This window comes from Sparus aurata, chromosome 1 (genome assembly GCF_900880675.1).
Source record: "Sparus aurata chromosome 1, fSpaAur1.1, whole genome shotgun sequence".
Lineage (NCBI taxonomy): Eukaryota > Metazoa > Chordata > Actinopteri > Spariformes > Sparidae > Sparus > Sparus aurata.
The window spans coordinates 5,544,780-5,569,161 of record NC_044187.1 but is presented as its reverse complement, the minus strand read 5'-3'; the positions used below and the strand labels follow the sequence as shown (position 1 = coordinate 5,569,161).

At 40.1% G+C, this 24,382-nt stretch overlaps 1 protein-coding gene across 2 annotated transcripts; it reads right to left on the bottom strand.

The window, feature by feature from the left end:
* Window positions 1–412: 412 nt before the first annotated feature.
* LOC115587317 (STI1-like protein) lies at window positions 413–23,969 on the bottom strand. Of its 2 annotated transcripts, XM_030427134.1 has the most exons (17): window positions 23,725–23,969; window positions 11,361–11,443; window positions 9,029–9,109; window positions 8,358–8,417; window positions 7,710–7,880; window positions 7,170–7,244; window positions 5,933–6,061; window positions 5,775–5,820; window positions 5,357–5,447; window positions 5,086–5,227; window positions 4,590–4,694; window positions 4,397–4,484; window positions 4,037–4,070; window positions 3,679–3,753; window positions 2,176–2,278; window positions 1,888–2,027; window positions 413–1,113 (listed from the first exon to the last, which is right to left on the bottom strand). In XM_030427134.1, the coding sequence occupies exons 1-17, from the start codon at window positions 23,768–23,770 to the stop codon at window positions 981–983; spliced, it is 1,602 nt and encodes a 533-aa protein (XP_030282994.1). In that variant the 5' UTR covers window positions 23,771–23,969; the 3' UTR covers window positions 413–980. The 2 variants fall into 2 exon arrangements, with proteins under 2 accessions (XP_030282994.1, XP_030283002.1); XM_030427142.1 differs by lacking the exon at window positions 7,170–7,244.
* Window positions 23,970–24,382: the final 413 nt, after the last annotated feature.

Genomic DNA, 24,382 nt, shown 5'->3' with positions numbered 1-24,382 from the left:
TTATATCCCCCTTTAAGTGATGTGCAATATATATGAGGGAGCAACAGTGTGGTGCCTTCGCTAGCTGCAACCTGTAGTAATTTGGGTGTGTGAGTAAAACTTACCTGCCACGATAAGATTCATGTTGGAAGTTAGTGGTGGGGAGTCCTTATTCTTATTGAACCAGCTTTAACAGCAGCTTGGTAAGCATGTAGCACCGTTCTGTATATAGAAGTGTTAGCAATTAGCTTTAAGCAAAGCCTCACAGAGCTGGTAGCGAAGATGTGTAGGTAAGTCCTGGGGAATTACTTCTTGCACCAAAAACACAAGTTAATGTGCATATTTTATAATATCTGATGTGACGTCACAGCAGTTAATCAATCATGACAGAAGTTTGTGTGTAGGCTCGGGATATGAAAGACTGATAACTGAGTGGAGGTTTTGAGGAAACATGGTTTCATTGATTTATTGTTTTGTGCAATACAATATGTACAGTAAACACTTCATATGTTTCGTCTTGTTTTTCAAAAATATGAAAATAACTCTTGACTTTAAAGCTATTCGGCAGTGGTGGTTAAGAGAAAGTTCGTCAAACTGGGCTTTGGGAGTGTTTCCAATATTCTTCAACCCAACATAAATCCTTCTGATGATAGACGACGTACTTCCCGCAGAGCTGGGACCTCCAAGCTGTAAACCAGAAGTCCATCGACATGTTTTTAGGATCCAAATGGAGCAAAGACACTTCTGACGCTTCCAATAAATTAAGTTCCCTTAAGGATTGGCGGTAACATTTATTCTTTCAACGTCTTCCTGAGGTTTGGCACTTTGGCAATCACATACACACCATCTCTCTTTTCTCACACACACATCATTCGTCAGTGTTCTCGGGCTTTTTCCATCCACTTTACTTCATTATGTCCTTCCTGTTCCTGTTCTGTAAATCCTTCTTTAATGTGCCCCGGTGCTGTGATTAGGAGCGTAGGGGGACACAATTAGCGTTGTCATGGTTTCTTGTCTCGGCCTTGTTGGTCTGGTATATGTTTGAAGCGGCACTTGTCACCGTAGAAACAGCCTGAGGTTTGCCAGTAGAAGCACACGTCTCCATCGATAGGTACGCAGCGCCTGGACAACATCCTGCATCATATTCACAGAAAAAAGCACTTAGCGAGTACATGCAGGAAAAAACAATGGAGGGATAATAGTGCATAGAGACTGACACGGGAGGTGATAAAGCATAAAAGATTATTTTCTGTCAGTAAACACGGATTTCAAAGCGCGGAGTTATGAAGTTGTTGGAAAACTGGGATGCCCAAATGAACTGGGATGTACTTTTAAATTCAGTCACCAAAATAATCATAAGTGAATGATTTTATTTGACTATGACTGTAAAGAACATGACAAAGTGTAAATGCACAGGGAGAGAAAAAAATGGCATTTATTTATTTTTTAAGAAGCAATTTAAATGTCTAAAATGTTTCCTTACTCTGACTTTATCTGAGACTCAATTAGAGTTTGGACAGATTCAATATCGGTATCAGTATTGATATCAATACTGATGTAATTCACTCATCAGATATCCTGCTGGCGTTACCAATCAACATATAGATCCAGAGTCCATAGTCTGATGTTTTCCTAAATTATAAATATGTAATTACCACAATTTTAAGACAAGAAAAGGTATTAACTAGTAATTAAACCAATCTACAAAGTTATCCATTCGTCCCCATATTTTTTGTCTTGTGTTAAAACGTACAGCACTGGACCGTGAACCTAATCACTCAACCCTAAAACATATAAAAAATGTGGTAAAAAAAAAAAAGACAACTTTGTCGGGGACTAATCTGAGTTTACAGCTGCAGAGAACGAAGCCCATCACCACACAGATACAGGTGTTATGAGTCTCAGTACCCTGCAGCAGCCGAGCTCTGCTGTGTTCCTGCAGTGTTGGAGCCGAGGCTGCCGTTGGTCCTTTGTATGGGGGGCAGGGTCCTCTGGATCCATCGGTCTGGGTATCTCATCACCAGCTTGCTGCTCCCCAGCTCCACCCCCTGGACGGGAGGAACCAGCACAGTTTATCAAACTTTACATGAAGTGGCCGAGGAACAGGGTGACTGCTCGCTGCATACTTGTTTACATACTCAGTCACCGACAGTGAAATCTGAATTATTAAACATCGAGTCAACGTTGATCGCTCACCTGCAGCTTCTCCAGGGCTCTGGCGGCCATGTTGGCATTCTTGAAGTTGACGAAGGCACAGAAACGCTCATGAAGAACTCTGATGCTCTCTATCTCACCAAACCTATAACCACCCGAAACACAGAGCTTTCAACCTTCAGCAACACAGTGTGGCACTGATCTACAGACAATCAATACGTTATCATTATGATACACGAACCCTGCCACGACTGCTGATAGTGATACCACAATATCTATCCATCTATCTATCTATCTATCTATCTATCCATCCATCCATCTATGTAGCACTAGTGTGATTCCTACGCTACACAAGCAACTACTGCTTCTACCCTTCATACCTCTGTAACTACTCCTGTAAACAACTACTACTACTCCTTTTACTACATGCAGAATATTCATATGTTAGCTGATACACAACAACAACAATATTCCCAGTGGTTTTTGATGATTTACATGTTTATCATTTCACTGTAACTCTAGTCTCCACGACGTGCAGTTTGCCTACCTGTGATGCTTCATGCAGATTCAGATGTCTCTAAAACTGTTCTGAACTTGTTTAAATCTGCAGCACTGTCAGTTTTTACTCAAGTAAATTATTATGACATGTCATGACATTGCTGACTCTCAGCTTTAAGGTTTGACCGATATACTCTGCCTTATTTCTACCACTGCTGCTTTGACTGTTGTTAAAACTAACACACACACACTCATATGCAGAAAGAACAACTCTAGCAGTAGTCACAGTTGCAGTACTCATAGAAATAGAAGTAACTGTAACTACTGTGGCTTTAACAGGTGGCGCTATTATCACCCTTCAGACAACAGTTTCACAGGGCTGGAATTTAACCAAATAGAGTTTAGTTAAGTACAATTTCAACATACTACTTATATATACTTTGTACTTCCTACTCCACTACATTTTGTCTGACAGCTTAAAGGAGAACCTGTTGATCGAGATTACCGAGTGCTGTCAGTAGGAAAAATAACGTGAATTTTTTGCACAATATTGACCTGATATCAGGACGGCAGCTAAAGTGAACCTATGGGGGCAGACAGCCTTAAGTTTGACTTTCGGTTATGTCTGCCCCCATAGGTTGGCTTTAGCTGCCGTTCTGATACTCGGTAAATATTGTGCCAAATGTTCTTGTTATTTTTCCTAATGACAGCACTCGGTAACCTCGATCAACAGGGGTATTGGTTAAAAATGGCTGAAGTTCTCCTTTAAGTTACTATTTACTTTTAAAATTTCATTTTTCACCCCTTTCCTGTTCAGTAAAAGCAGCATATCTGCAAATCTGGTGATTCAGAGTGTGATTTTTGTGATTAACTGAAGGATGAAGAGTCTCTTCATGAGTTGAGATAATTGTCTAATAATCCATCTTGTTTTTGTAGTTTTCCTGAAGAGCTGGATGTGTTTCATGATCCCTTAAATCTGAATTCATAACTCTGTCTTTTTAAAGCTACAATTTGTCCCCCCCCCCAACACACACACAGTGTTTTTACATTTTAAAGAGATCCACAAGGTCTTTCTCTGTGACCTCCACTGTAATGTTCCCAACCCACAGAGAGCGACAACTCCTGGAAAATAAGAAAGAAGAAGAGAGTGTGAGCAAAGAGGAATAAAACAAATGAAGGATGTGAACAGGAGGCGACAAAGTAAATATCACAGGAGAGCATAATGTGAGAAAGACTGATTATTAGTCCAGTATATGAATGTGGTGAATGTATGTTTTACATTTGTGAACATTAACATTATTATAATTTCATTTAATCATCACTCAGTAGCAGTGTATATTTAGTTAAGAAAGCAGATGAACTACACATTTTTATTAGAAAATGTATTTACAGCCATGCAACCTACCCACTCTGGTCCTGCAGAGGTGTGTGCTTCAGTGCTGGCAGTAAGAGGAGACAGGAAGTAGAGCATTAATCACATGTATTCAACATCATGGATCCATGTGTTTGCTGTGACTTACATTACATTCCTCTGGCTGGCTGCTCTAATGAGCTACTGCTATATCAACAATGACATCATACTGATAAACGTAATCCATCATATAAAGAAATGTACTGTTCCTTCATAAAGAATACTGTGGTCAATGTGTTTAATAATTCATCTTTGGATTTAAATCATCATCAACATTAGCGCTGTTGTTGGAGGTTTAACTCAGAGCGGTGCTGCCCCGGTGTGGACAGATGTGGTACTGCAGCTGGCTCTTACTTTTGACCTCAGGTGAGTTGATGACTGCCTGAACCGTGGTGAACTTGTCCAGCAGCACTTTACTCTGCTCTTCTTCAAAACCCAACTCCTGGAGTGAAAAAAAAGGACCAACTCAGAAGGGTAAGCAGACAGAAGTTATAAAAGCATGAGACTGAATCAACATTTGGAAGAGCTCAACCCAGCTGCTCCTCACCTTGAGCTGAAGGACGCGGCAGGTGAAGAGTTTGCTGGATGCTTCCTTACAGTTCTGATCCAACTTCAACACCTGCTCAATCGCCTTTTCTGCCTCACTGTACCGCTGGAAAAAACACACAACAAACTCAGCACATGTTTTAGGTCCAACATGAAATCACAGAATGCAAATGATTAAGGCTCATTTATGCTCTATGTTAACGAGGCTTTCAGTCCGTATTATGTGTCCACTCCGTCTGTATTTCTACATGTTTTCTGAAACATTACGGATACGGACCAACACAGCAGAACCTCCAGTCATCTTTGGAAGCATTGTAGAAAATAGTTCTAGCCATAAACAAACACATGATGAGAGGGAGAAGCTTTAAAAATAGAGGAACTTTCAAAGGAGAGGTTGTGTGAGTTGGTGAGAAGTCTTAATGTCTTTTTACGGATCTATTTTCATGTGTAAAGGGAGCATAAATGAGCCTTCAGTCTGTCGTACAGCAGCTGCTGACCTTTAACCCCATCAGAGCACAGCCCTTACGGAAGTATCCCTTCGGCCAATCGGGAGCCAGCTGAATTGACCTCAGGGCGTCTGTTAGGGCAGAGTAGTACTGGTCCAGAAACCAATAACAGTAAGAGCGATTTCCATAAAACCTGAGAGACAAGAGAGAGAGAGTCAGACAGACTGAGTGTGAAGGAGACAGAGGAAATCAGGTGATACTATCGGGAGAGGACAGGGGTCAGAGTGTAGCTGTTGGGGTCAGAGTTCATAGCTCAGCTCACCTGTGGTCTTTGGGGTCACAGCAGATGGCTTCAGTGAACATGTCCACTGCCTGGCTGTACTGGCCTTGACCGAACATCTGAATGCCCTGCACTGGAGAATGTACAAGATACATTCCTCAGAAGATCAGCTGAAACACTACTATTAGATATTTCCGATATCATTTTTTACAACAAGCATAAAAATATTTTGTATATCTAAAAACGTTGTCATCTCCATGTGAGAAAACCTTTTTTTATTTGAACTTTAACACTTTGTATTACAGCAGTGAGGGAAGAAAATACCTGTTACTGTTTTTTTTTTTGTTTTTTTTTTTATCCAAGTTGAAGTTTTAAACTAATCTTTATCCCTTACACTTCATCTAAACTTGGGATTTTATCATGAAAGGTTTATCTAAACAACAACAAATCGATGATTCACCTGTGAGAGACTCCCCTCTCCTCCTCATTTCTTCTGTGTTCTCCATCTGCAATCACAGCAGACAGTTTCTTTAATGTAATTAATGCTGATTTAACTAGCTGTCATCAGACATACCAATACATTTCCACTGATAACAGATCGTCCTGTTGTGTGTGTACCTGGCTGCCTCTGGCCTCGTTCTCCTTGTTCTCTCTGGAGAACTGTGTCGTTCTGCTCTTCGGGGTTTTGAGTTTGATGTGGCTCGCAACTTTGGCTACAAATGCACTGCTGACGTCCCACTCTGGCTCCTGGAACACCAGGAAGTAACACAACACACTCAGAACAACAGGCTGACAAAATAACATCACATTTAAAACCACAGTTTGTAAAAAGAAAGAAACCTGCTCCGACCAAATGCTGATTTAGATGTTTGGTAAATCAACATGGGTCCATCTCGATTATCCAGGTGCTTTTATCTCTGGTGGACGGTGAATCCAAACACAGACGACTTCCATCTTAATTGTTTTCACCTGTGTGTTTGTCAGCAGGATTACACAAAAACTACTTGATGGATTTCCACAAACTTGGACAGAGGATGTGTCCTGGCCCAGAATAGACCCCATTACCTTTTGGTGCAGATCTGGATAAAGGGGACGGATCAGGGACTTTTTTCTTGCTTTCTTCAACATTGTGAGATACAGGATATTTTTCAGACACAATTTCTCAGGGAATAATATATTGGACGTTGATAAAAGAAAAAAAAAATGTTTTAAAACAGGCGTCTTTAGGTGGTTTGTATCTATGAGTGAGTAAAATATATGGATCCAAATAAAAATCTGGATCTAGCTGATTTAAACAATTTATCAGGCACTTGACTGAATTAATCATCTACGCTCAATTGTGCTAGCTCAGTATCATGGTTAACTTTTTTTTTATTTTCTGTCATTTAATACAGCCATTCTATGCGGGATTAAGGTGAAGTCTGACGAGCTGAAAGCAAAGCAACCTGGGCTTCCATAACACCTCAGCAGTGCCACAGGCTGTATTGAGCAGTGTGGTTTCTGCAGTTGACTTCCTTTTTCGAGCACTGTATCACCTTGTTTATGTAGCATTAAAACAAATATGATCTAAGAGGTCAGACTGAAGTGTCTTGTTCACTGCACTTGTGTCTTTGACAAGTCTGATATTATTATTATGATATTTGCACTCATGTTTGTTAAAAAAACAACAACTCTTTACTCAATAAACCACGATGAACTGTCATAACAAGTCAGTGTCACATCCTGTCACATGTCATACTGCTGAGTAAGTGCGTTCATACCAAACATGTTAGCAGTCTTAACTTCTCCAGTTTGGTTAGTTTTAGCGGAAGATCCAATTAGACGCAGCTGCTACAAAGTAGCCGCACCAAGGTACCTTAAAATAGAGGTCTTGGTCCTCTTTCCTTGGTCCAAGGAAAGTGTGGTGTGCTTCATTCAGCTTCATTCTTAACTGGTATGAACACAAGAGATAGTAAATTACGGCAAAGTAGAACACACAAGTCTATTATTACTGGGTTGAAGTTATAAACTGGATTTTTTTTTAACCTCATAAACTCGTTGACAATAACAAACTACACACAAATGTTTTGGTAAACTTTTCTACTCTAGAATAGGCGAAGGAAAACTTGCATCTCTAAACCCCACGGCAACAAGCACTGCTCTGGTCTGGACATGACATGTTCCAGCCTTGGACCAGGAGTGCTGTGGACTGGATTCTCAACATAGTTTATCAGTTTGCCTAAAACAATTTCCAAAACAAGTTTTACGAGGGATTCGATGACTCACTCATGAGGGCTTTTAAAAAAGAATTGATTTGTTCAGGAACACTTTGCAGGGCTGTTTAAGTAGCAGGTTGCTCTGTGGTGTTGTTATTTCTGAATGATATACTGAGTATGCCAGCATGGCTTCAACCCACCTCCTCGGAAGTCCGGTGCGGCAAATGGTGGTTGCTCTTGTGGTCCGTCACAAAGGCAGGCAGTGATTCGGGGTGGCATTTGTTTCTGGGACGGACAGCGGTCCATTCCTCCTCCTCTTTCAATTCCTCCTCGCTGTCACTCTCTGACACCGCTCTGGCCACTTCCTCTTCCTGTTAAGAGTTTCAAGGTGTTGGGATTACCTCATATATTCCTGATCAGGTTTTACAGAGGTATTATGAAACAAAAGAATCAATGTGTTTTCAAAGGGAAACATTGAGCAACAAGAACTGCACAGATCAGTGAGTGATACTCAACTGTTATTTAGATTTGTCACATATCTTAAGAGTCTAAACACCTGTTGGATGAGTAAGGCAGTTTGGATGAAGTCAAGACGTATTGATCATCAGGAACCTGCTTTTACTTATTCTACTGTACAAGCTAGTTAACGGAAACATACGCCAACGTCACATTTTATTCTAGTTAGCTCTAACCCATCATTTATGACACATGTACTTCCAGGTTTATGTTTGCATATATGCATAAATGCATGAATACATATGGAAATGAAGATGATGGTATGAATATATTGCAGCATGCAAACTAAGGGGAAATTACAGCAGGTTACATTTAGGCCCTGATGATCTCACCTGCTCTGAAGCGTCCTCCATCCTCTCCTCTCGCTCCAGTTTCTTCCGTTCTTTCTGCCTCTAAAAGGGAAGCATGGACATGGTGGCTGTGGGATGGCACACAGACATGTATGGACACAGGCATGGAAGCACATGTGCTGCCACGTGTGTCATAAAGGGCGAGGAAAAGTAATGAGGAGGGCGTGGCAAGACATATGAAAACAGTGACATCTATTTAATGAAAAAAGGCGGAGGACAGAGAGGACAACAGATGACAGAAGTAAATACAGGCGTGGTGACGGGTGTCAATGTGAGGCACTTTCAGTTTGGTTAGTGAGGAATAATATATTTGTTCTTACACGTCCACAGCAGTTCATGTAAGGTTGCATGTGGTGGATGTTAAATTAGAAGCAGACAATATCAACTGTGAGGATAGTGATCATCATTCTATAAAACTGTTGCACACATCATAGTTTGTTCTGTCAGATGCTTCAACCAGTGTTTTAGACATTCCTCAAAAATATGAACGACACAAATAACTATCAACATTCTTCCTTCAATATCACTGAGGCTACATACTGTATGAGTTTCTGGCACGCTGAACAGTAAGGGGAAATGTTAAATGATGATGTCCTTTTATTAAGTGTTTAATTGTCATTCTTTGTCAATATAATGCAATTCTTTTTACTCACTTTCCTTTTAGCTCTCCTCCTCTCTGCCCTCCTTCTGGTTTTCTCCTCATCGTCCAAACCGTCCTCACTGTTCAGCATCGCCTGCTCAAGACATACAGTCACATATTCAGGACTCAGGTGCACATTTATTTATCAAGAGCTTACAAGAGTTACTTATTAGAGATGTAAATGATAAGAAATGGCCGGAAAGTGCAGATTTAAGACTTTAAAAAATATATATAGAGGTGAGCATAACAGCTAGCTGCAGCTGCCTTAACAAATGAATACTGATTAATCAATAATAATATATGAAATATGTCGAACATTTTTCCTTTAGAAAACTGTGAAAACTTACATTATCTATGTTTGATGTATAATCAGAGTCTACATTAGGAGTTAAAAGAACAGAAATAGTCAGTGGGTGATTTGTTAATTATTAACAGAGGGGATGGCCCGGCGCGAGCTTCACCCTGCCTCGACACACCTGTGTACACACTCTCAACTGTGACATTTCTAATTCTATGATTCCATTTTATCCAGTTATCTTCCTTCTCTATCTTCTGCACTTGTCTTTTTATAACTGAATTAAAGTAATGAGTAAACACCTTTAAATTGTATGCAGTGGACTGAGTTTATTCAGGCAGGGTTCACTCATGTTTCTCACAATACACTTCAAGCAGGGTTATTTTAGGTTACATGACCCCTTGGATCCACATTGAACATTGTGCAAAACAGTAGAGCCCGACCAACTTATTTGTTGGCCGATTTTATCAGTCAATATTAACCTATGACATATATATCAGTATCAACGAATATATTGTCCGATTTGAAGACCTTATATTTAAAAACTACAGATACAGAATGGAGAAAGTCACTCCAGCAGGGTGCGTTTCAACGGGGGATAAAACAGCTGGTGTCAGAGAATGTAACAGCTTCCAACATAACATAAGCCACCATGTTCTGAACAGACACACTCACAAAAACATTTAGTTTTAGAACATAAATAGCAAACTTACTATTAATATTAAACTGTCAGAAAATACTAATCTCTGAAAAAACATTAAACATTACTGAAAATAAACATGTGCATCTGCTACAGGTTTTATTCCGCCCTCCGCACAGCATCATACCATGAATGTATAAAAAGAACAAGATTCAATACCGGGAATGTTTCAGAAGCGTTTTGCCTGCCCGACTTGATCTGGTAATTTCTCATTTTTATACAGTCGGGAGTCTGTACAGGGTGTTTTATTTTGAAAATTGGCCGGATGCTCTATGCGGTTCCTGTGTCTCTGACTTCATGTTGGCATGATCTGCTCTGTGCAGCTTGTTGCGGCTTTCGTCAAAAGATAAACCGGGCAGCCGAATCGCAAAGCAGCTGTGACAAGCTTGACTCCACAGTGCATCGGAGCTGATCGCAGCCACTTGTAATTTTAACACACTATCTGCTGCTAGCGGATGGAGAGTGATGGCAGGTTAACAAGGGGGATACTTTTTAGTAATTTTGCTAACAAGGGGGACGGCATCCCCCCTCATCCCCCCTCACATCGCCTACTGGAAATAGTAAACATAAAGTCATTTGAGTGATGAAATAACACAAAGTAATGACTTCATTTTAGTTCACGGAGCTTCTCTACATCGCTGTTCAACAACCAGCAACAAAATCCAGCCAATACTGAGGCCACTTAATGGTTAAAATCTGATATGACCCTGGATCATGACCCTGTATCATGACCCTGGATCATGCCCCTGTATCATGACCCTGGATCATGCCTCTGTATCATGACCCTGGATCATGCCTCTGTATCATGCCCCTGGATCATGACCCTGGATCATGCCCCTGTATCATGACCCTGGATCATGCCCCTGTATCATGACCCTGGATCATGCCCCTGTATCATGACCCTGGATCATGCCCCTGTATCATGACCCTGGATCATGACCCTGTATCATGACCCTGGATCATGACCCTGTATCATGACCCTGGATCATGCCCCTGTGTCATGACCCTGGTAGATGCCCCTGGATCATGCCTCTGTATCATGACCCTGGATCATGCCCCTGTATCATGACCCTGGATCATGCCCCTGTATCATGACCCTGGACCATAGGGGGCATCCAGCATCCACTGGTCATTTTTAAAAATGCATCTCAAAGTACTTTATCTTCAAGAGACATCAGAAGTATTACATTTCATATTTGTAGATGAGAAAACTGGGCTCTCTGTTTATAACACACTACAAATACATTCAGTGCAAACTTACTAACAATACTACAAATAATTGTAGTATTTAGGTAGTTGTAGCAGAAAACTGATCCACACTTAATATAGTATAGTAAGAGTTCAGTCTACCTGTGAAGAGCCTTGGTCTTTCCTTCTGTCGGTAAGAGCAGAAGCTCCATCCTGAACCTCCATCTCGTGCTCACCTGCTCCATCTACAAACACACACAGAATAAATACGTCTTCATACCAAAGGTTTGACATGGAGGACGAGACACCCGTTCTGTCACTGTCACATGTTTTCACAATGATTCTGTTTGTCTAGAGAGAGATAGAGTGTGTGTGTGTGTGCCCGCGAGCATGTGCGCGTTGATTTCCAATGCCCGACTGACACATTTCCCATGCAAAACTGCACAGGTGACCGTGTGGCAGCTTGTGATTGGATGAAAAAAACAGAGGAGCGAATCAGTATGAAAACATTCAGCTTCATGAACAGCAGCGCAGCTCAGAGAGCAAAGTGGACCCCATTCAACAAAAAGAAATATTTGAAATAAATGTGCAGTCTACTAAAATAAAGTCAGATGCAGGCCGTTAGGCTGCAGAGATGAGGTCTGTTTGTACGAGACGAGCTCTGTCCTGAATACAGGCAGTAAAATAACAGGTACATGTACTGTACTGACACACGCAGGCAGTATAATGTGTACAGCACTGTGATGAAGGCAAACATGTAAATGTGATGTTTTAATGCTGCAGCATGGACAGATAATAATGTTTCTGTGCAATGAAGCATTAAAAATCAAATATTTACAGTGGCCTGGAGGCTATAACCTTAAAAGGACAATAAATGTCCCAACTAATACTTTATGTTTTATTACTTTAAACAAAAAAACACGCACATAAGAAATGAGTTTTTGTTGTTTTTTATCTGCTGTATTCTGCCGGTAGTCTGACTGATCTGTTTCATATCTTGTGTGTAACATTAATAAGTCATGTAGGTTCACCTTCCTCACATCATCAATGTGCCGCTCGTGTGCTTCTTTAGAAATATGCTAACTTTTCTAAATTAAGTTGTGAATAATTAAACAAAATTATCTGTAAATCTGAACAGAAACACTGACTGCATGTCTGCAAGTCATTAATATTTCATCATCACACTATAAAGCAGACCAGAATTTTTCCATATGTCTGACATGTAAACGTTGGACTCAGTGTGCGAATGAACAATGAACTTTACATTTTTTTCTTGGCTATATTAGTTTTTACTTTTGATCAGAGTATCTTTTTAATTTTAAAAGTAGGTTATCCCTCTGCTTAAACAGCCTGGGCTATAACTGTTTGTTCTGTTGGGAATATTTTACCTGATTCCTTTCCTGTCAAACAAAAATAAACTTTTTTCCATTGCATGAAGTATTAAAATCCAAAATTTGTTTGTATCTATTCAAAAATATTTCATACACAGCTGAGACTTCTGTGGTTACATGGATTTGTGCATGTTAATATGGCCCCAGGCATGTGGGTGTGTTTCAAAGAGGGAAATCCTGCTCCCTTCCACGCATGCAACACCAATAGGTCACCATGCCAGAAATATCTAAGGGCATCTAGACAGAAATAGTCCTCAGGTATCCAGAGAAACCTCTAACTCACTTGCTTATATTCCAGTTTACCCAAGTGATCCTTCTAAGTCAAATTCCATATTCACAATGTGAGCTGACACACTTACCAAATGGCTATCAGACCCGGGATTGGTAGTAAACTGTCCCTCAGCTGACTTTGCTGAAGCAGATCAGTTACCGTCCGCTCACACCAGTGGCAAGGGGAAACGCAACAGCCGGTAGTTTTTCATTTCAAGTGTTTGCTAGAGGACCCATCTGTTTTCCAAGCAAGTAGTGACATGCCACCATCAATTTACAGAGCCACTGGTAAACAAGACTAAATCCCACTACAGAAATCCTGAAGATGTTACAGATAATTGGGGAACAATATGTATCCATCTGACGTATCCAAAAAACTATTGCAATTCATTTCTTTTGCCTGGCTGAAATAGAAAAGTTGGGAGTATCAAGAAAATCAATTTGCAAGGGTGAATAAATCAAATAGTTAAAGTCAAGTCAAATAAATGGTCGTGTACATGAAGCATGGGACTGAAACAATCACTGAGGCTTAAAAGTAGCTGCAGAAAAAATAAATACATTTAAAAGACGACACGTGTGGAGCTGTCAGGAGACAGTAACCCTCCTCACACTGATATAGTGTAAAAACATAACATGGGAATCTCACATTTTATTTCTACATGTGACATTAAAACATCAACACTGAATCCAGCTACATTTTCTTATGAATCTCCTACAAGAACTTCACTTAAGGAGCTGTTCATACATGGTACAGTACACATGCAGCCCAAACAATGTGTAAAAAAAAAAAACAGGCTGCATCGCTTTTATGAAACAAAACTGCTGATACTATGAAACAGGTTGCATGTTCTGGATAAACGACAGATAAAAAGAACTGTCTCGGGCCAACATTCCCTCAAACACACAACGTTGACAGATGAAATGAAGAGGGGAGAAAACTTTCGGTCCAGGAATAGACCGTCCGTTCAGAAACTTTTGGAATGAGTGGAAACTGAATCTGTTTGGCATTAAGAGCCACAACACCACCTGACTCACAGCGAGAAGACCAAAGGGCGGATGGAGAGGAGGAATAACCAGAGAGGAAAGGAGGGAGGATGTTTGTGAGAGAACAACATGCCTGTTTTGGGTAACCATCTGCTTTTAGCCCAGGCCAAATTATAGGTTTGTAACTGAAACACGCTCTCCTTCTCCACAACATTAAACCACTCACAAGACAGCCTATAGAATACATCACCAGCTATTCTACACTATTTACTCGTGAGCAAAGCTGCCTTTAATGCAGCAGCAGGACACAGTTTCACTGACAGATTGATCATCAGAAGCCATAACCTCTGACAGATGGGGCAGTAAATGTACACCATGCAGTTTAAAAACACCGGATTGTAAAAAAGATTAGGTTGTCTCATCATGACAGGTGCATGAGGGGGAGTGAGGGGGATGTCAAACAAGGTCATATCAGGTTAACTAAAAACACCTGTGTGAGTGGAACCTTTGTATAATGAATGATAATAAAATGGTGGTAATTCAAAATGTTTGATGCTTTTCTGTGTTATTATGTTCTTGTGTTTTTGGCCTTATCAATAGGTTATTATTACCAGCCACAACACCTTGTGAGGGTGTAGTCCTGCAGACACGCTGTAAGAGAAACTAACACAGAAGCAGTTTTGAGTATTCTGGCAGATGTTTAGCCTGTGTGTCAGTGGAAACATTTTGTCTGCACAAACACAACTCTGTAAGATGCAGTCACAACAGTTCACAGATTTGTAGCTGAGATCAAGGTGAATATCGAGTTTACATTAAACAAGTTACTCATATTTTGTTCTGTGCGGTTGGAAGCTGCTACTAAGGAAAACAGAAACAAATGCGGCAGCAGGAGCAACAATAATACCACATGGAAAAGTTGTTCCCACTGAAGTTTTATTGTGTTATCAGTGCTATCAGCTATAAAGTTGATCCACTGGTATGACTGCAATAACAAAGCTACGAGGTTGGACCTTTGCTAAAGCAGTTGGCTGCATACAGTGCAGTAGTTTTTTCATTATGCAAATATTCAGATGCATGCCACAAATCACAGGTCCGCAGGTGTTTATCTCTGGAGACAGGAGCAGATTTCTCTGCATCAAAACAGGTTCTCATTACAACTCTCTCTGAGGAGTGACACACCATGTGTAAGTCTGCAATTTAAATCCATTCTTTTACAACACCCGCATTTGTTTACAATTAACAGAAACTCCTTTCTTTGCTGTCTATGTTTTTAGCTGTGCGTCTATGTATTCCTGTCTTTTAGTAAATTGTTCCCTGAACTGTGTGTATGCACACTGAGAATGTAGACTTCAAACTACAACGATATATAAAAACTTGCTGCCTTTAAAACCAGGAAGACGACACCTCCATATCAAGATATAACTCAATGTCATATCACGATAACATTATAACACTGATATATTTCCCAGCCCTACTTTCACCTACAGAAGGTCATCACCCAGACAACCAGCATGCTCATTCAACTTTCCTGAATGAATAATCGTTTGTTTGGCTGTTGCTTCTCAACTAGCTAAACAATATTCCTCAAGTACCTCTGATCACAATTACCATCACATATTGTTTTGATATGAACAGAGACCAGCCCACAGCCATCAAAAGATTACACCAGGGGAAAAATATGAATCGTTATGGTTTAAATCTGCCGTTAAGATTTTGAGCTATCAGCTGATGACTTCTCTGACGACTGACTTAAAGACGCCTCTCTGACGGACACACATTTTGACATGATTCACTGAAGTCTTGTTTCCATTCTGCTTTGCTTCACAGTATTTACTCTGCAGTTTAAGCACCATGGAAACTTTCACAATAACTATGAGACAACAATTTGTACTTGCCACGTTACCAAGAGGCCACATGAGTTTGCATGCAAGATCATGCACACTCAGCAAAATGTCAACAGCGCTGTCATGGACTGTGGGTTTTAAATAAAGGCGATTGATTGTATGTGATGGTCCAGTAAAAAAAGGCTTCATCTCTGCTGTTTTTTCTCAACAACACAAATGTTCAGGGAGGAGGGCGAAGAGTCAAGAATGAGGTCTGTGTATCAAACCCTGTGTTGCTGTTTGATATAAGAGCCACATGTGGTTCTCAGGGCTGCCGGACAGGGTGGCCTTGACAGTTCCCTCCCTCCCTTGTTTTGAACACAAATCCAAATCAACACACACACATACACAGGGACATACACCTCTATCAACAACAGTGTTTTCAGGTTTCTATCTGTATGTTTCTGTGCAGAGCAGAATAACAGAACAAGTTATGGGAACAGAGAGAATGTAGGACTGGAGCTATACTTTTAGCAGATTACTCGACGTGCATCATGGGAGTGAAAGCCTTCCTTTGTTTACGCGCTCTGCTCAGGCACAGTCACGCATACTCAAAATCACAGTCCTGTTCACTGCCACTCTGTGTGAGCGAAGGGGCAAATAAATCATTTGCATCCTGTGGTGAGGCAAAGTCATATCTTGGCTGTGCATAGAGTTTAAAGGGATATTCCAGTGTAAATTAAACCATGGTCTAACACACCGTGACACAGAGTAAGACCCCGCCCCCACCTCGAGATCAAGTTTGCAGACCGCTAGTTTACATAGTTTTAGCATCCTCAAAAATGACCGCAGGACAACAATACATTGCAGTATATGCCTCCAAGATAAAGCCGCCATCAAAAAGCTACAAACAATGCTCAGAACAGCACCAAACTTAAGCAACAGAACAAATAGGGTCTCAGCACTTAATTCGAGGCATCAAATCTCCACAAGCTTAGCCAGATTGCTATTGTAAAGAGAACACAGCTCACAACTCTCCTGCTGCAGCTTCCTGTTGTGGGGAAGTCCCTGCGAGTCGATTACAGAGTGCGGTCCGTTCGTTTCCCTGTCCGCTCTCAGTAGTAACTGTTATAAACTGGCAGGTAAGACACATAGGAACTTTGATTGCATTTCCATGGAGTCATAATCATACATTTGACAGCTGTTGTCACTTTTCAATAGCAATCCAGCTAAGCTAGCGGAGGTTTGATAAACTGCAATGTATTGTTATCGTGCAGTCTTTTCTGAGGTTGCTAAAACTACATAAACTAGCGGTCTGCAAACCGTCTGTCACAGTGTGTTAGACCATGGATTAAACTTACATTGGAATATCCCTTTAATATTGGTGAAGTCCGCCTAATCCAACAGCAAATATGTTGACCGCTAAAAATAACTACAAAACCATGTGCCTGACATCCTGCACTGACCATTTGCCTGCAATCGTTTATGTGTGACCACGACCTAAAAACGGAGGTTGGCAGGGGTCGTAACAAGAAGAACTGCTTCACAGATCCAAATCATTGTTTTATAAAGATGTGGCTGCTAAAGACAATGTGTTTAACAAAGCTAACCAAGTGTGATAAATGCATTCTATGACAATAACAAACTGTGGTATGACACAGAATTAATATCAGATTGGATACATTTGCAGAAATAGTTGCGTGTATCTCATTACTACTGTTGAAATCAGGAACTTCTGTGCATGCAGTCCAGAAGTAGAGCCTGCTTCAGGGTCACCGTACGAGGCGGTCAGTCTGGAGAAATTAGAGGCACACTGGGGGAAGGTGGAGTTACCTATTGGTTCTATCTGTCTGAGGAATCTCTTTCATGCCTGCACTGATGCCAGAATGATTTGTTTGGCGTTTGATTTGAATGGCAGTGATTGGAGATAAGGCAGTGCAGCAAAGTGTGACCTACTAACGTCTCATCTAGTTCTTTAATCTCTGATCTCAGTTTGCTCCCTGCGAGGCGACAGGAGGGGAAAGTGATGAGATTTGCTTTTTGTGACCTTGCCCGCCTTATCGGTCTCGTCAGCCCAGCAGCAGAGAGCTGTTCTTCCTTTTTGCCGTCTTTGTTATCAGCAGGGTTGGTGTTACAGAATGTGCTTGATTGGGAAGGAGGCAGATGGTGTGGCCGTGACCACAATTTATCATTGAACCCCACAAGGGCTGCTGCATATCAGGGTGCATATCTATATCGACTGATTCTATTTTGATGTTTTTCTTAGTAAAAAGCTATCAATAAGACTCAACACTTCCTCTGGTTATTTCACAATCCTTTCTTAGGAAAGGACTTATGAATGTGAAGGCATCTTCTGCACTGCTGGAAGGGTTTTTAAGGTGAGAAACTGATGAAAGAAATCCTGACATTGCTTTAAAAACAGACAGAAGAAACAGAGAAGCTTCTCACTAAATGATGATGAACAGCAGGGAAATCAGAAATAAATGTTTTTCTCCAATAATGTCTGTGGCCTCACAGATTAACACAGTCACTTTTTTGCAGATCTAAATCAAAAAGAACATATCATGTTTCTGCTTTGGCTTGGCTCTCTAAATTTCATTTAATCCGATCAATCACTTTATTCAAATGTAGGATATTTGTTCCGTAATTTGAAGCTTCATTCAAAAATCAATAAATAATGTTTTCATTATTTAATAATGATAGTAATACTATGACATAGTGGACAATGCTTACTGCATTATGACAATATTGGAATTTCAATTTCATCAAATGCTTTAGTTTTTCAGATTGTTAATTTGATGGATTAGCCAGAAAAAAATTCATTTGCATCTGTTAGAATTAGATTAATATTCAGTTTAATTACATGACAATATTACTGAGTAGACTTTAAACAACCTGGAAAGAAAACATTTAAAGATATGTTTCTATATTTCAGGAATGTGAAAATGAGTGACTGGCTGGTTGTTATCACGAGAAAAGAGAATAAAATCTAAGAAATTAAATGAGAGCAGATCATTGCTTAAACTATAAAGGTTGAAAAGAAAATGCACCAAAAAACACAATAAGTTAAATAAGAGAGTAGTAGAATAAGAAGAATGTAAAAATATCAAACGATCTCTGAATTGTTGTATTAGTTTCATTTACCCAAAATACAGCAACAGGACTGGCATCCAGAGGGGAGTGGTTTCCTCTCGGTCTCTCTCATTAGCTGAATGGTTCAAAGGAAAAAGGAAACTCAAGGCTAGTGAGTGCCTGTGGTGAACGCTAAATTATCTTCCCTCCTTTGACCGATTCATCACACACACACACACACACACACACACACACACACACACACACACACACACACACACACAGGCACACCCAAAGACATTGAAACCTAATGTGCCAAATTAAACACACACTGATATGTCCCGACTAAAGAGCTCTCTGACTCATCAGCAGATACTCACACTCAGCTGAAAAAAGACAAAGGACCTTAAATCTTTCCCTGAGGTTGCATGAGATCACCTGATATCACCTGAGCTCACATGAGTTCACCTGATGTCTGCTGAACATCCGGTAACTTTACAAAATGTGAAATGTATGGAATGCTTCTGATTCACTCAAAAGTCTTTAAAAGACGATTGAAAGCTTTTGTCTGGGTTTTGAACTCACTGTCTTGATAAAACTAAACTCCCTTGAAGGTCAAATTTAAGAATGACAGACGATGGTGTTTGTAGCTGTGTTTTTGCTTTGTGAATGAAGGCCCTGAACTCTTGTTCACTGATAGAGACCATGAGATGACAGTGAAAGCTCTGAAACCCAGGAAACTGGCAGCTCTGAAAATAATCTTTTGTCAAATCAGTGATCACAGTGCAGCCCTGCACGAGGTAGAGCAACAGCTCATGTAGAGTGATGATGAAGAGCAGGAGATGTGGTTGAGAGCTTTTTATTTGTCCCTGGGGACAATTAAAGTATTGGACTATCCCCAGGTTCCTGCTAACTACAAGTTGCTTGTTCTCTCCACTTTATGTTACACCCAACAAATGCTGGTACAGTCAGCTGGAAAATACCAAACTGGTTGAAGATCATACGCTGGACCAGCAAAAACAGAAACCTAACAAGCACTAGTGATTCTAATCATTTCAATGTCAAGAATGAATTTCTGTGCTCAGCGATCATTTATATTTAATGTTATTTTTCAGGACAATTAACGAGTAAAGATATTTGTCTGTATTCATATCATATATCATGTGGCAATGAATTCATTCCTCATAAAACACAAGTGCACACATGTGAGAAGATAGACAAACTGAGAAGCATGATTCATAACGAGACAGTCCAACAACAAGAGGTATGATGAACATGAAAGGAAACTCCCACTGATTGCAAATAAACCTAATTTATGTCCGGGTGGGAGACATAAATAACAGGAAGAGAAGATTGTGTTTAGGATGTAGGCGTTTGTCTAACCAGAGACTGAAGTGACTCCAGCTGCCAAAGCCATGCTGCAGGAACCAAAGGTCAAAATCTCACCAATCATTTTTACTCTTCTCAATAATTCATCAGTTGCTTCAGTCCAGTCTAATTCTACATGAGATGAAGCCTGAGTTATTTTCAATCAGGGCAGACCAATTGACAGACTTGAAGCGGGTCAAACCAGCTTGTGTACATTCTTGAATGGCTAGTGCACAGCTCATTTGCCAGTCAAATAGTTTAGGCAGGGTTTATGTAACAATGCAGACTGAGTGCAGACATAATGAACACTGGCACAAGACAGCTCTGATGAAATTATTTTTTTCTAAATACCAAAATACAAAGAAACAATTCCCACAGTAACAGCAGCCAGAAACTAAATTTGCTGCAAAATTGTTTGTTCAAAATCAAACAGACTTCTTTTTTCTTCTGCTAATTCAAGGTAAATTTTGATTTTGCTCGACTTATAAAGCCAGTTCACTAAAGTGAGCAGATACCTCTCTCCTGCATCAAAATCTGCTTCTTCCATACATCCATAGTGTGTAACCGCTTTATCCCTTTTATGTGGTCGCGGGGGTTTTTGCTGGAGCAAATCCCAGCTGTCTCTGGGCGAGGGCAGGGTTCATCCTGGACAAGTCGCAAGCTCATCGCAGGGTCCTCACTGATGGAAGAGGCCAACATGTCAACCTCACATCAGGAGCATTTTGGCGTTCAGCATCTTGCTCAAGGACACCTCGACATGCAGCTCAGCTCAGAGCTGGGATTTGAACCAGCGACCTTCCAATCACTAGCCGACCTGCTCTACCCGCTGAGCTACAGCCGCCCAAGTAATCTGCTTCTTTGCAGAAGTAATTCACTTAGCGCTGCCCTCTATGGCTGGAGTAAGAGCCTATTATAGGTTAATGTCCAGTTATAGTTTGATGTTGCAGAGAGGACCAGTTAGGTAAGGGTTAGGGCTGAACGACATGGGAAATATCATGTTCTGTCATTGGTGGATTGTAGTTCTTTCTTGTTATGTAACAGCATCTGTTAATGTATGGAGTTTCAAAGATAAACAACAAAGTGACAGGTACCAGGGGTTAATCTACTCCAGATGTACCTTTGTTGTGTAGCATCTCCCAGCGCTGACACAATTAAAGTACCTTTATTGATGCTTAGGTAAACACTGAGGCCCGTCCAGGAAGATAAAGCAGAATGTATTGTAATTTTACATACTTCGCCGCTCCAGCCCCACCCACCTCATCACACACATGTGCATCACACAGCATGCATTAGCTCTAACATCAGCCAATTACTTCAGTGTTTTTCCACACATTAATGTGTTTGTGGCAGTCCGCTACAGTAACAGCATTGGCCGCCACATATTGATTTTCTATTTTTGGAGATGCACATCCCGTTCTCACTCACTCACGACAGCGCACCTGTCAAGCATTGTATCATATGCTCCGATACAGGCACCTGTACCGCCTGTAAAACCAACAAAGAAGAGGTGGAGGAGTATTTAATAAAGATGACTTGACCAGAACTTGCAAAGGAGACACTGGTCTCACCGTTGATCATTGAATGATATGGAAAAATGTATTGACATAATTACCCTTTCAAATATAATTGCGATTCATGATATTATCCTTATAATCATCAAAATATTCCTAAACTTTTAGAATTACAACTAAAATTTCACTAAAACATAAAAACTTATATTTTGTTATGTAACAAATGTTCTTATTGAATCACAGAGCAAACATTCAAATAATCTAATAAGTAATCATAAATCATAAGGTCTTTCTGCACAAATAAAAGAAGCTTTTTTTGGAATCAGTAGTGTTTACACATCCGATTCAACTTGTCTTTGCGAGAGATACAATGTGCAGCTATGCCTTCAGCCATGGTGACTGGCTTAGGTAATTCAAAATTAAATCAGGAAACCAATAAAGGGCCGTACGTCAGTGAGCTAGTAAGCTTTGTCAAGGCATTCATGTGAGGAGATTCATGTTTATCCCAATTATCAAAGTTTACCATGATAAAGTTATTGCATGTCTTCTTTTTTTTAATAATAATGTTATTCATATTAATAACATTTTAATAATAAAATCATCTATCGTCCCACCCCTAATCCCAGGTTTACAACTTGAAAGCGTTCCACTCACCAGACAACTCAAAATAGTTTTTTGCTTGCAAAGTTATCAAATATCGCCATCTCCTTTTATATAAACATTATAACAATATAATTGTTTCCTGGGTTTGATTCCCTGGAACAACCAAGTTTCATTGCAATAATGTACCCATGTTTGTTGTTTTTCATATCGCTCAGCACCAAGCAGAAGCTGTCAGCGGTTTTAGAGAAATCTGAATTTCCATGTTATTATTATGACTTCAGTGGTGGAGCCTGACCAATACATCAGGTCGCCATTTTTATCAGTGAAAACTGACCTCACACAGATATACTGCTATCAACGAATGTTTTGCCCCATATGAAAACTTTGGGTTTACAGTTTCAGTCCAATTATGTCAATTTGGACAATAAAGTTCATTGTTAAACTGCTAAATATTGTGCCTCCATTACGCTTGTGTCTTTGAGTGTGATGTGTGTATCTAAGAATATCGTTAGATTTATCTGGATCAGGATGTTCTTCCTTGCTAATATCTGGTCAGCTCCATTGCACACATTTAACAATAAGGCTGGGTGAAGGTTGAAATGTAGGGAAAACACACATAAAGGGCAAAACAGACTTTGACACGATTCTGTTAATAACTTTCCCAAATAAGCTGCGAAACAGGACACCACCGAGTTATTAACAGAGATGTGCAGATGTCTATTTCCCTGTTTATTTGCATAGTCAAGAGTAATAGCTGATCCCCTGTTTGGAAACCCCTTGTTGCTTGTTTCACCCTTCCTCCATGGATTTGTGTTGTGCAAAACTTCCTGTAATATCTTATTTTCTGCAAATCACTGAGAGGGGTGCTAAAACTGCAGCTAACGTCGATCTGGTGACATGAACTTCTATAGACAATCAGCCTAAAGGTAAACAGAATAAGCATTTCATTGTGATGTATTCAGTTATTTTTTTACACAATGCATACATTCACAGTCAGCCACGGGTTTGCTATGATACAGAAATATAGGTGCTGCAAAATGTCTGGCGTCTCCATCCTGTAAATATAAAGCTAGTTCCATTAACCCCCCAAAAACAACAAAATTAAGTCAGGTAAATTCATTAATTAGTGATTAAATTAATTACAATAAAAAAATGGAAGAGGGAAAAAAAGTCATGGCACAAAATGACATTGGTATTCATTCATATTTGAGAGTTAAGTTACCTGTAAGTAGGTAAGTTAGCTAACCTAGCTATATACTGTATTTAACGCTAGCTGTTAGCAAAAGACCAATTTCTGTGTCCACAATTCGAATTATTAAAAGCTCAGTAGCCTGTATAAAGTTGCTATCAAAAGGTAATAATGTGAACGGTACTCTTTCAGCGCGGGTTGATTCGTGCTATCACAACGACTGTGAAATAAAATAATAAAAGAGAAGCTATGGCACAAACCGAAATGACTGAAATCCCCCAAAGTTGTCAGCGGCTGACTGGCACTTTTACTCACCGCCTCCCAAGCCCAGCAGCCGGCAGATATCTCTGGTGAACTTCATCAGGTTTTACCGTCCGGCATTATCGGCCCACACCTTCAGATAAATGTAAACTAGTCACACCGCACAAGACGACAACTTTCCAGTCTTCATTTAGCGCTGACACCTCTCCGGTGAGGCGGTCGGTTCATGGGATATTTCGCCCGTTGGTCGTTCTCCGCCCTCCGGTCCGCTCTCAACCGCTGCGCGACCAACCGTTACTGCGCACACGACTTCCGGTACTCACTTTCAACAATAAAACGATGACAAGCGGGATTTGATGACGACATCCGGTCAATACCCATCAAAATAAAACTACACAAGCATTGAAATTAGCCTTTTGGTCAAATTATTTAGGATTTAGAGAGTAAATACAGTACAAAACTTCATTCCCAATTAAATTTTTTTCTTTCCTTCTAAATGTTCGACTATCTGACTAATTGTCTAAGATAAGAGATAAGATTTGAAAATCCTTTATTAGTCTTTCAACAAGAATATTTGCAATATTACAGCAGCTAAGGAGACAGCCAACATAGAGAGCATCAGTTAAACAAAGTAGTGGTAAACTAGTAAAAATATATAGACAAAAAAAAAAAAAAGTTGTTGTGTGTCCTATTGTAATAATAATAGTAATAA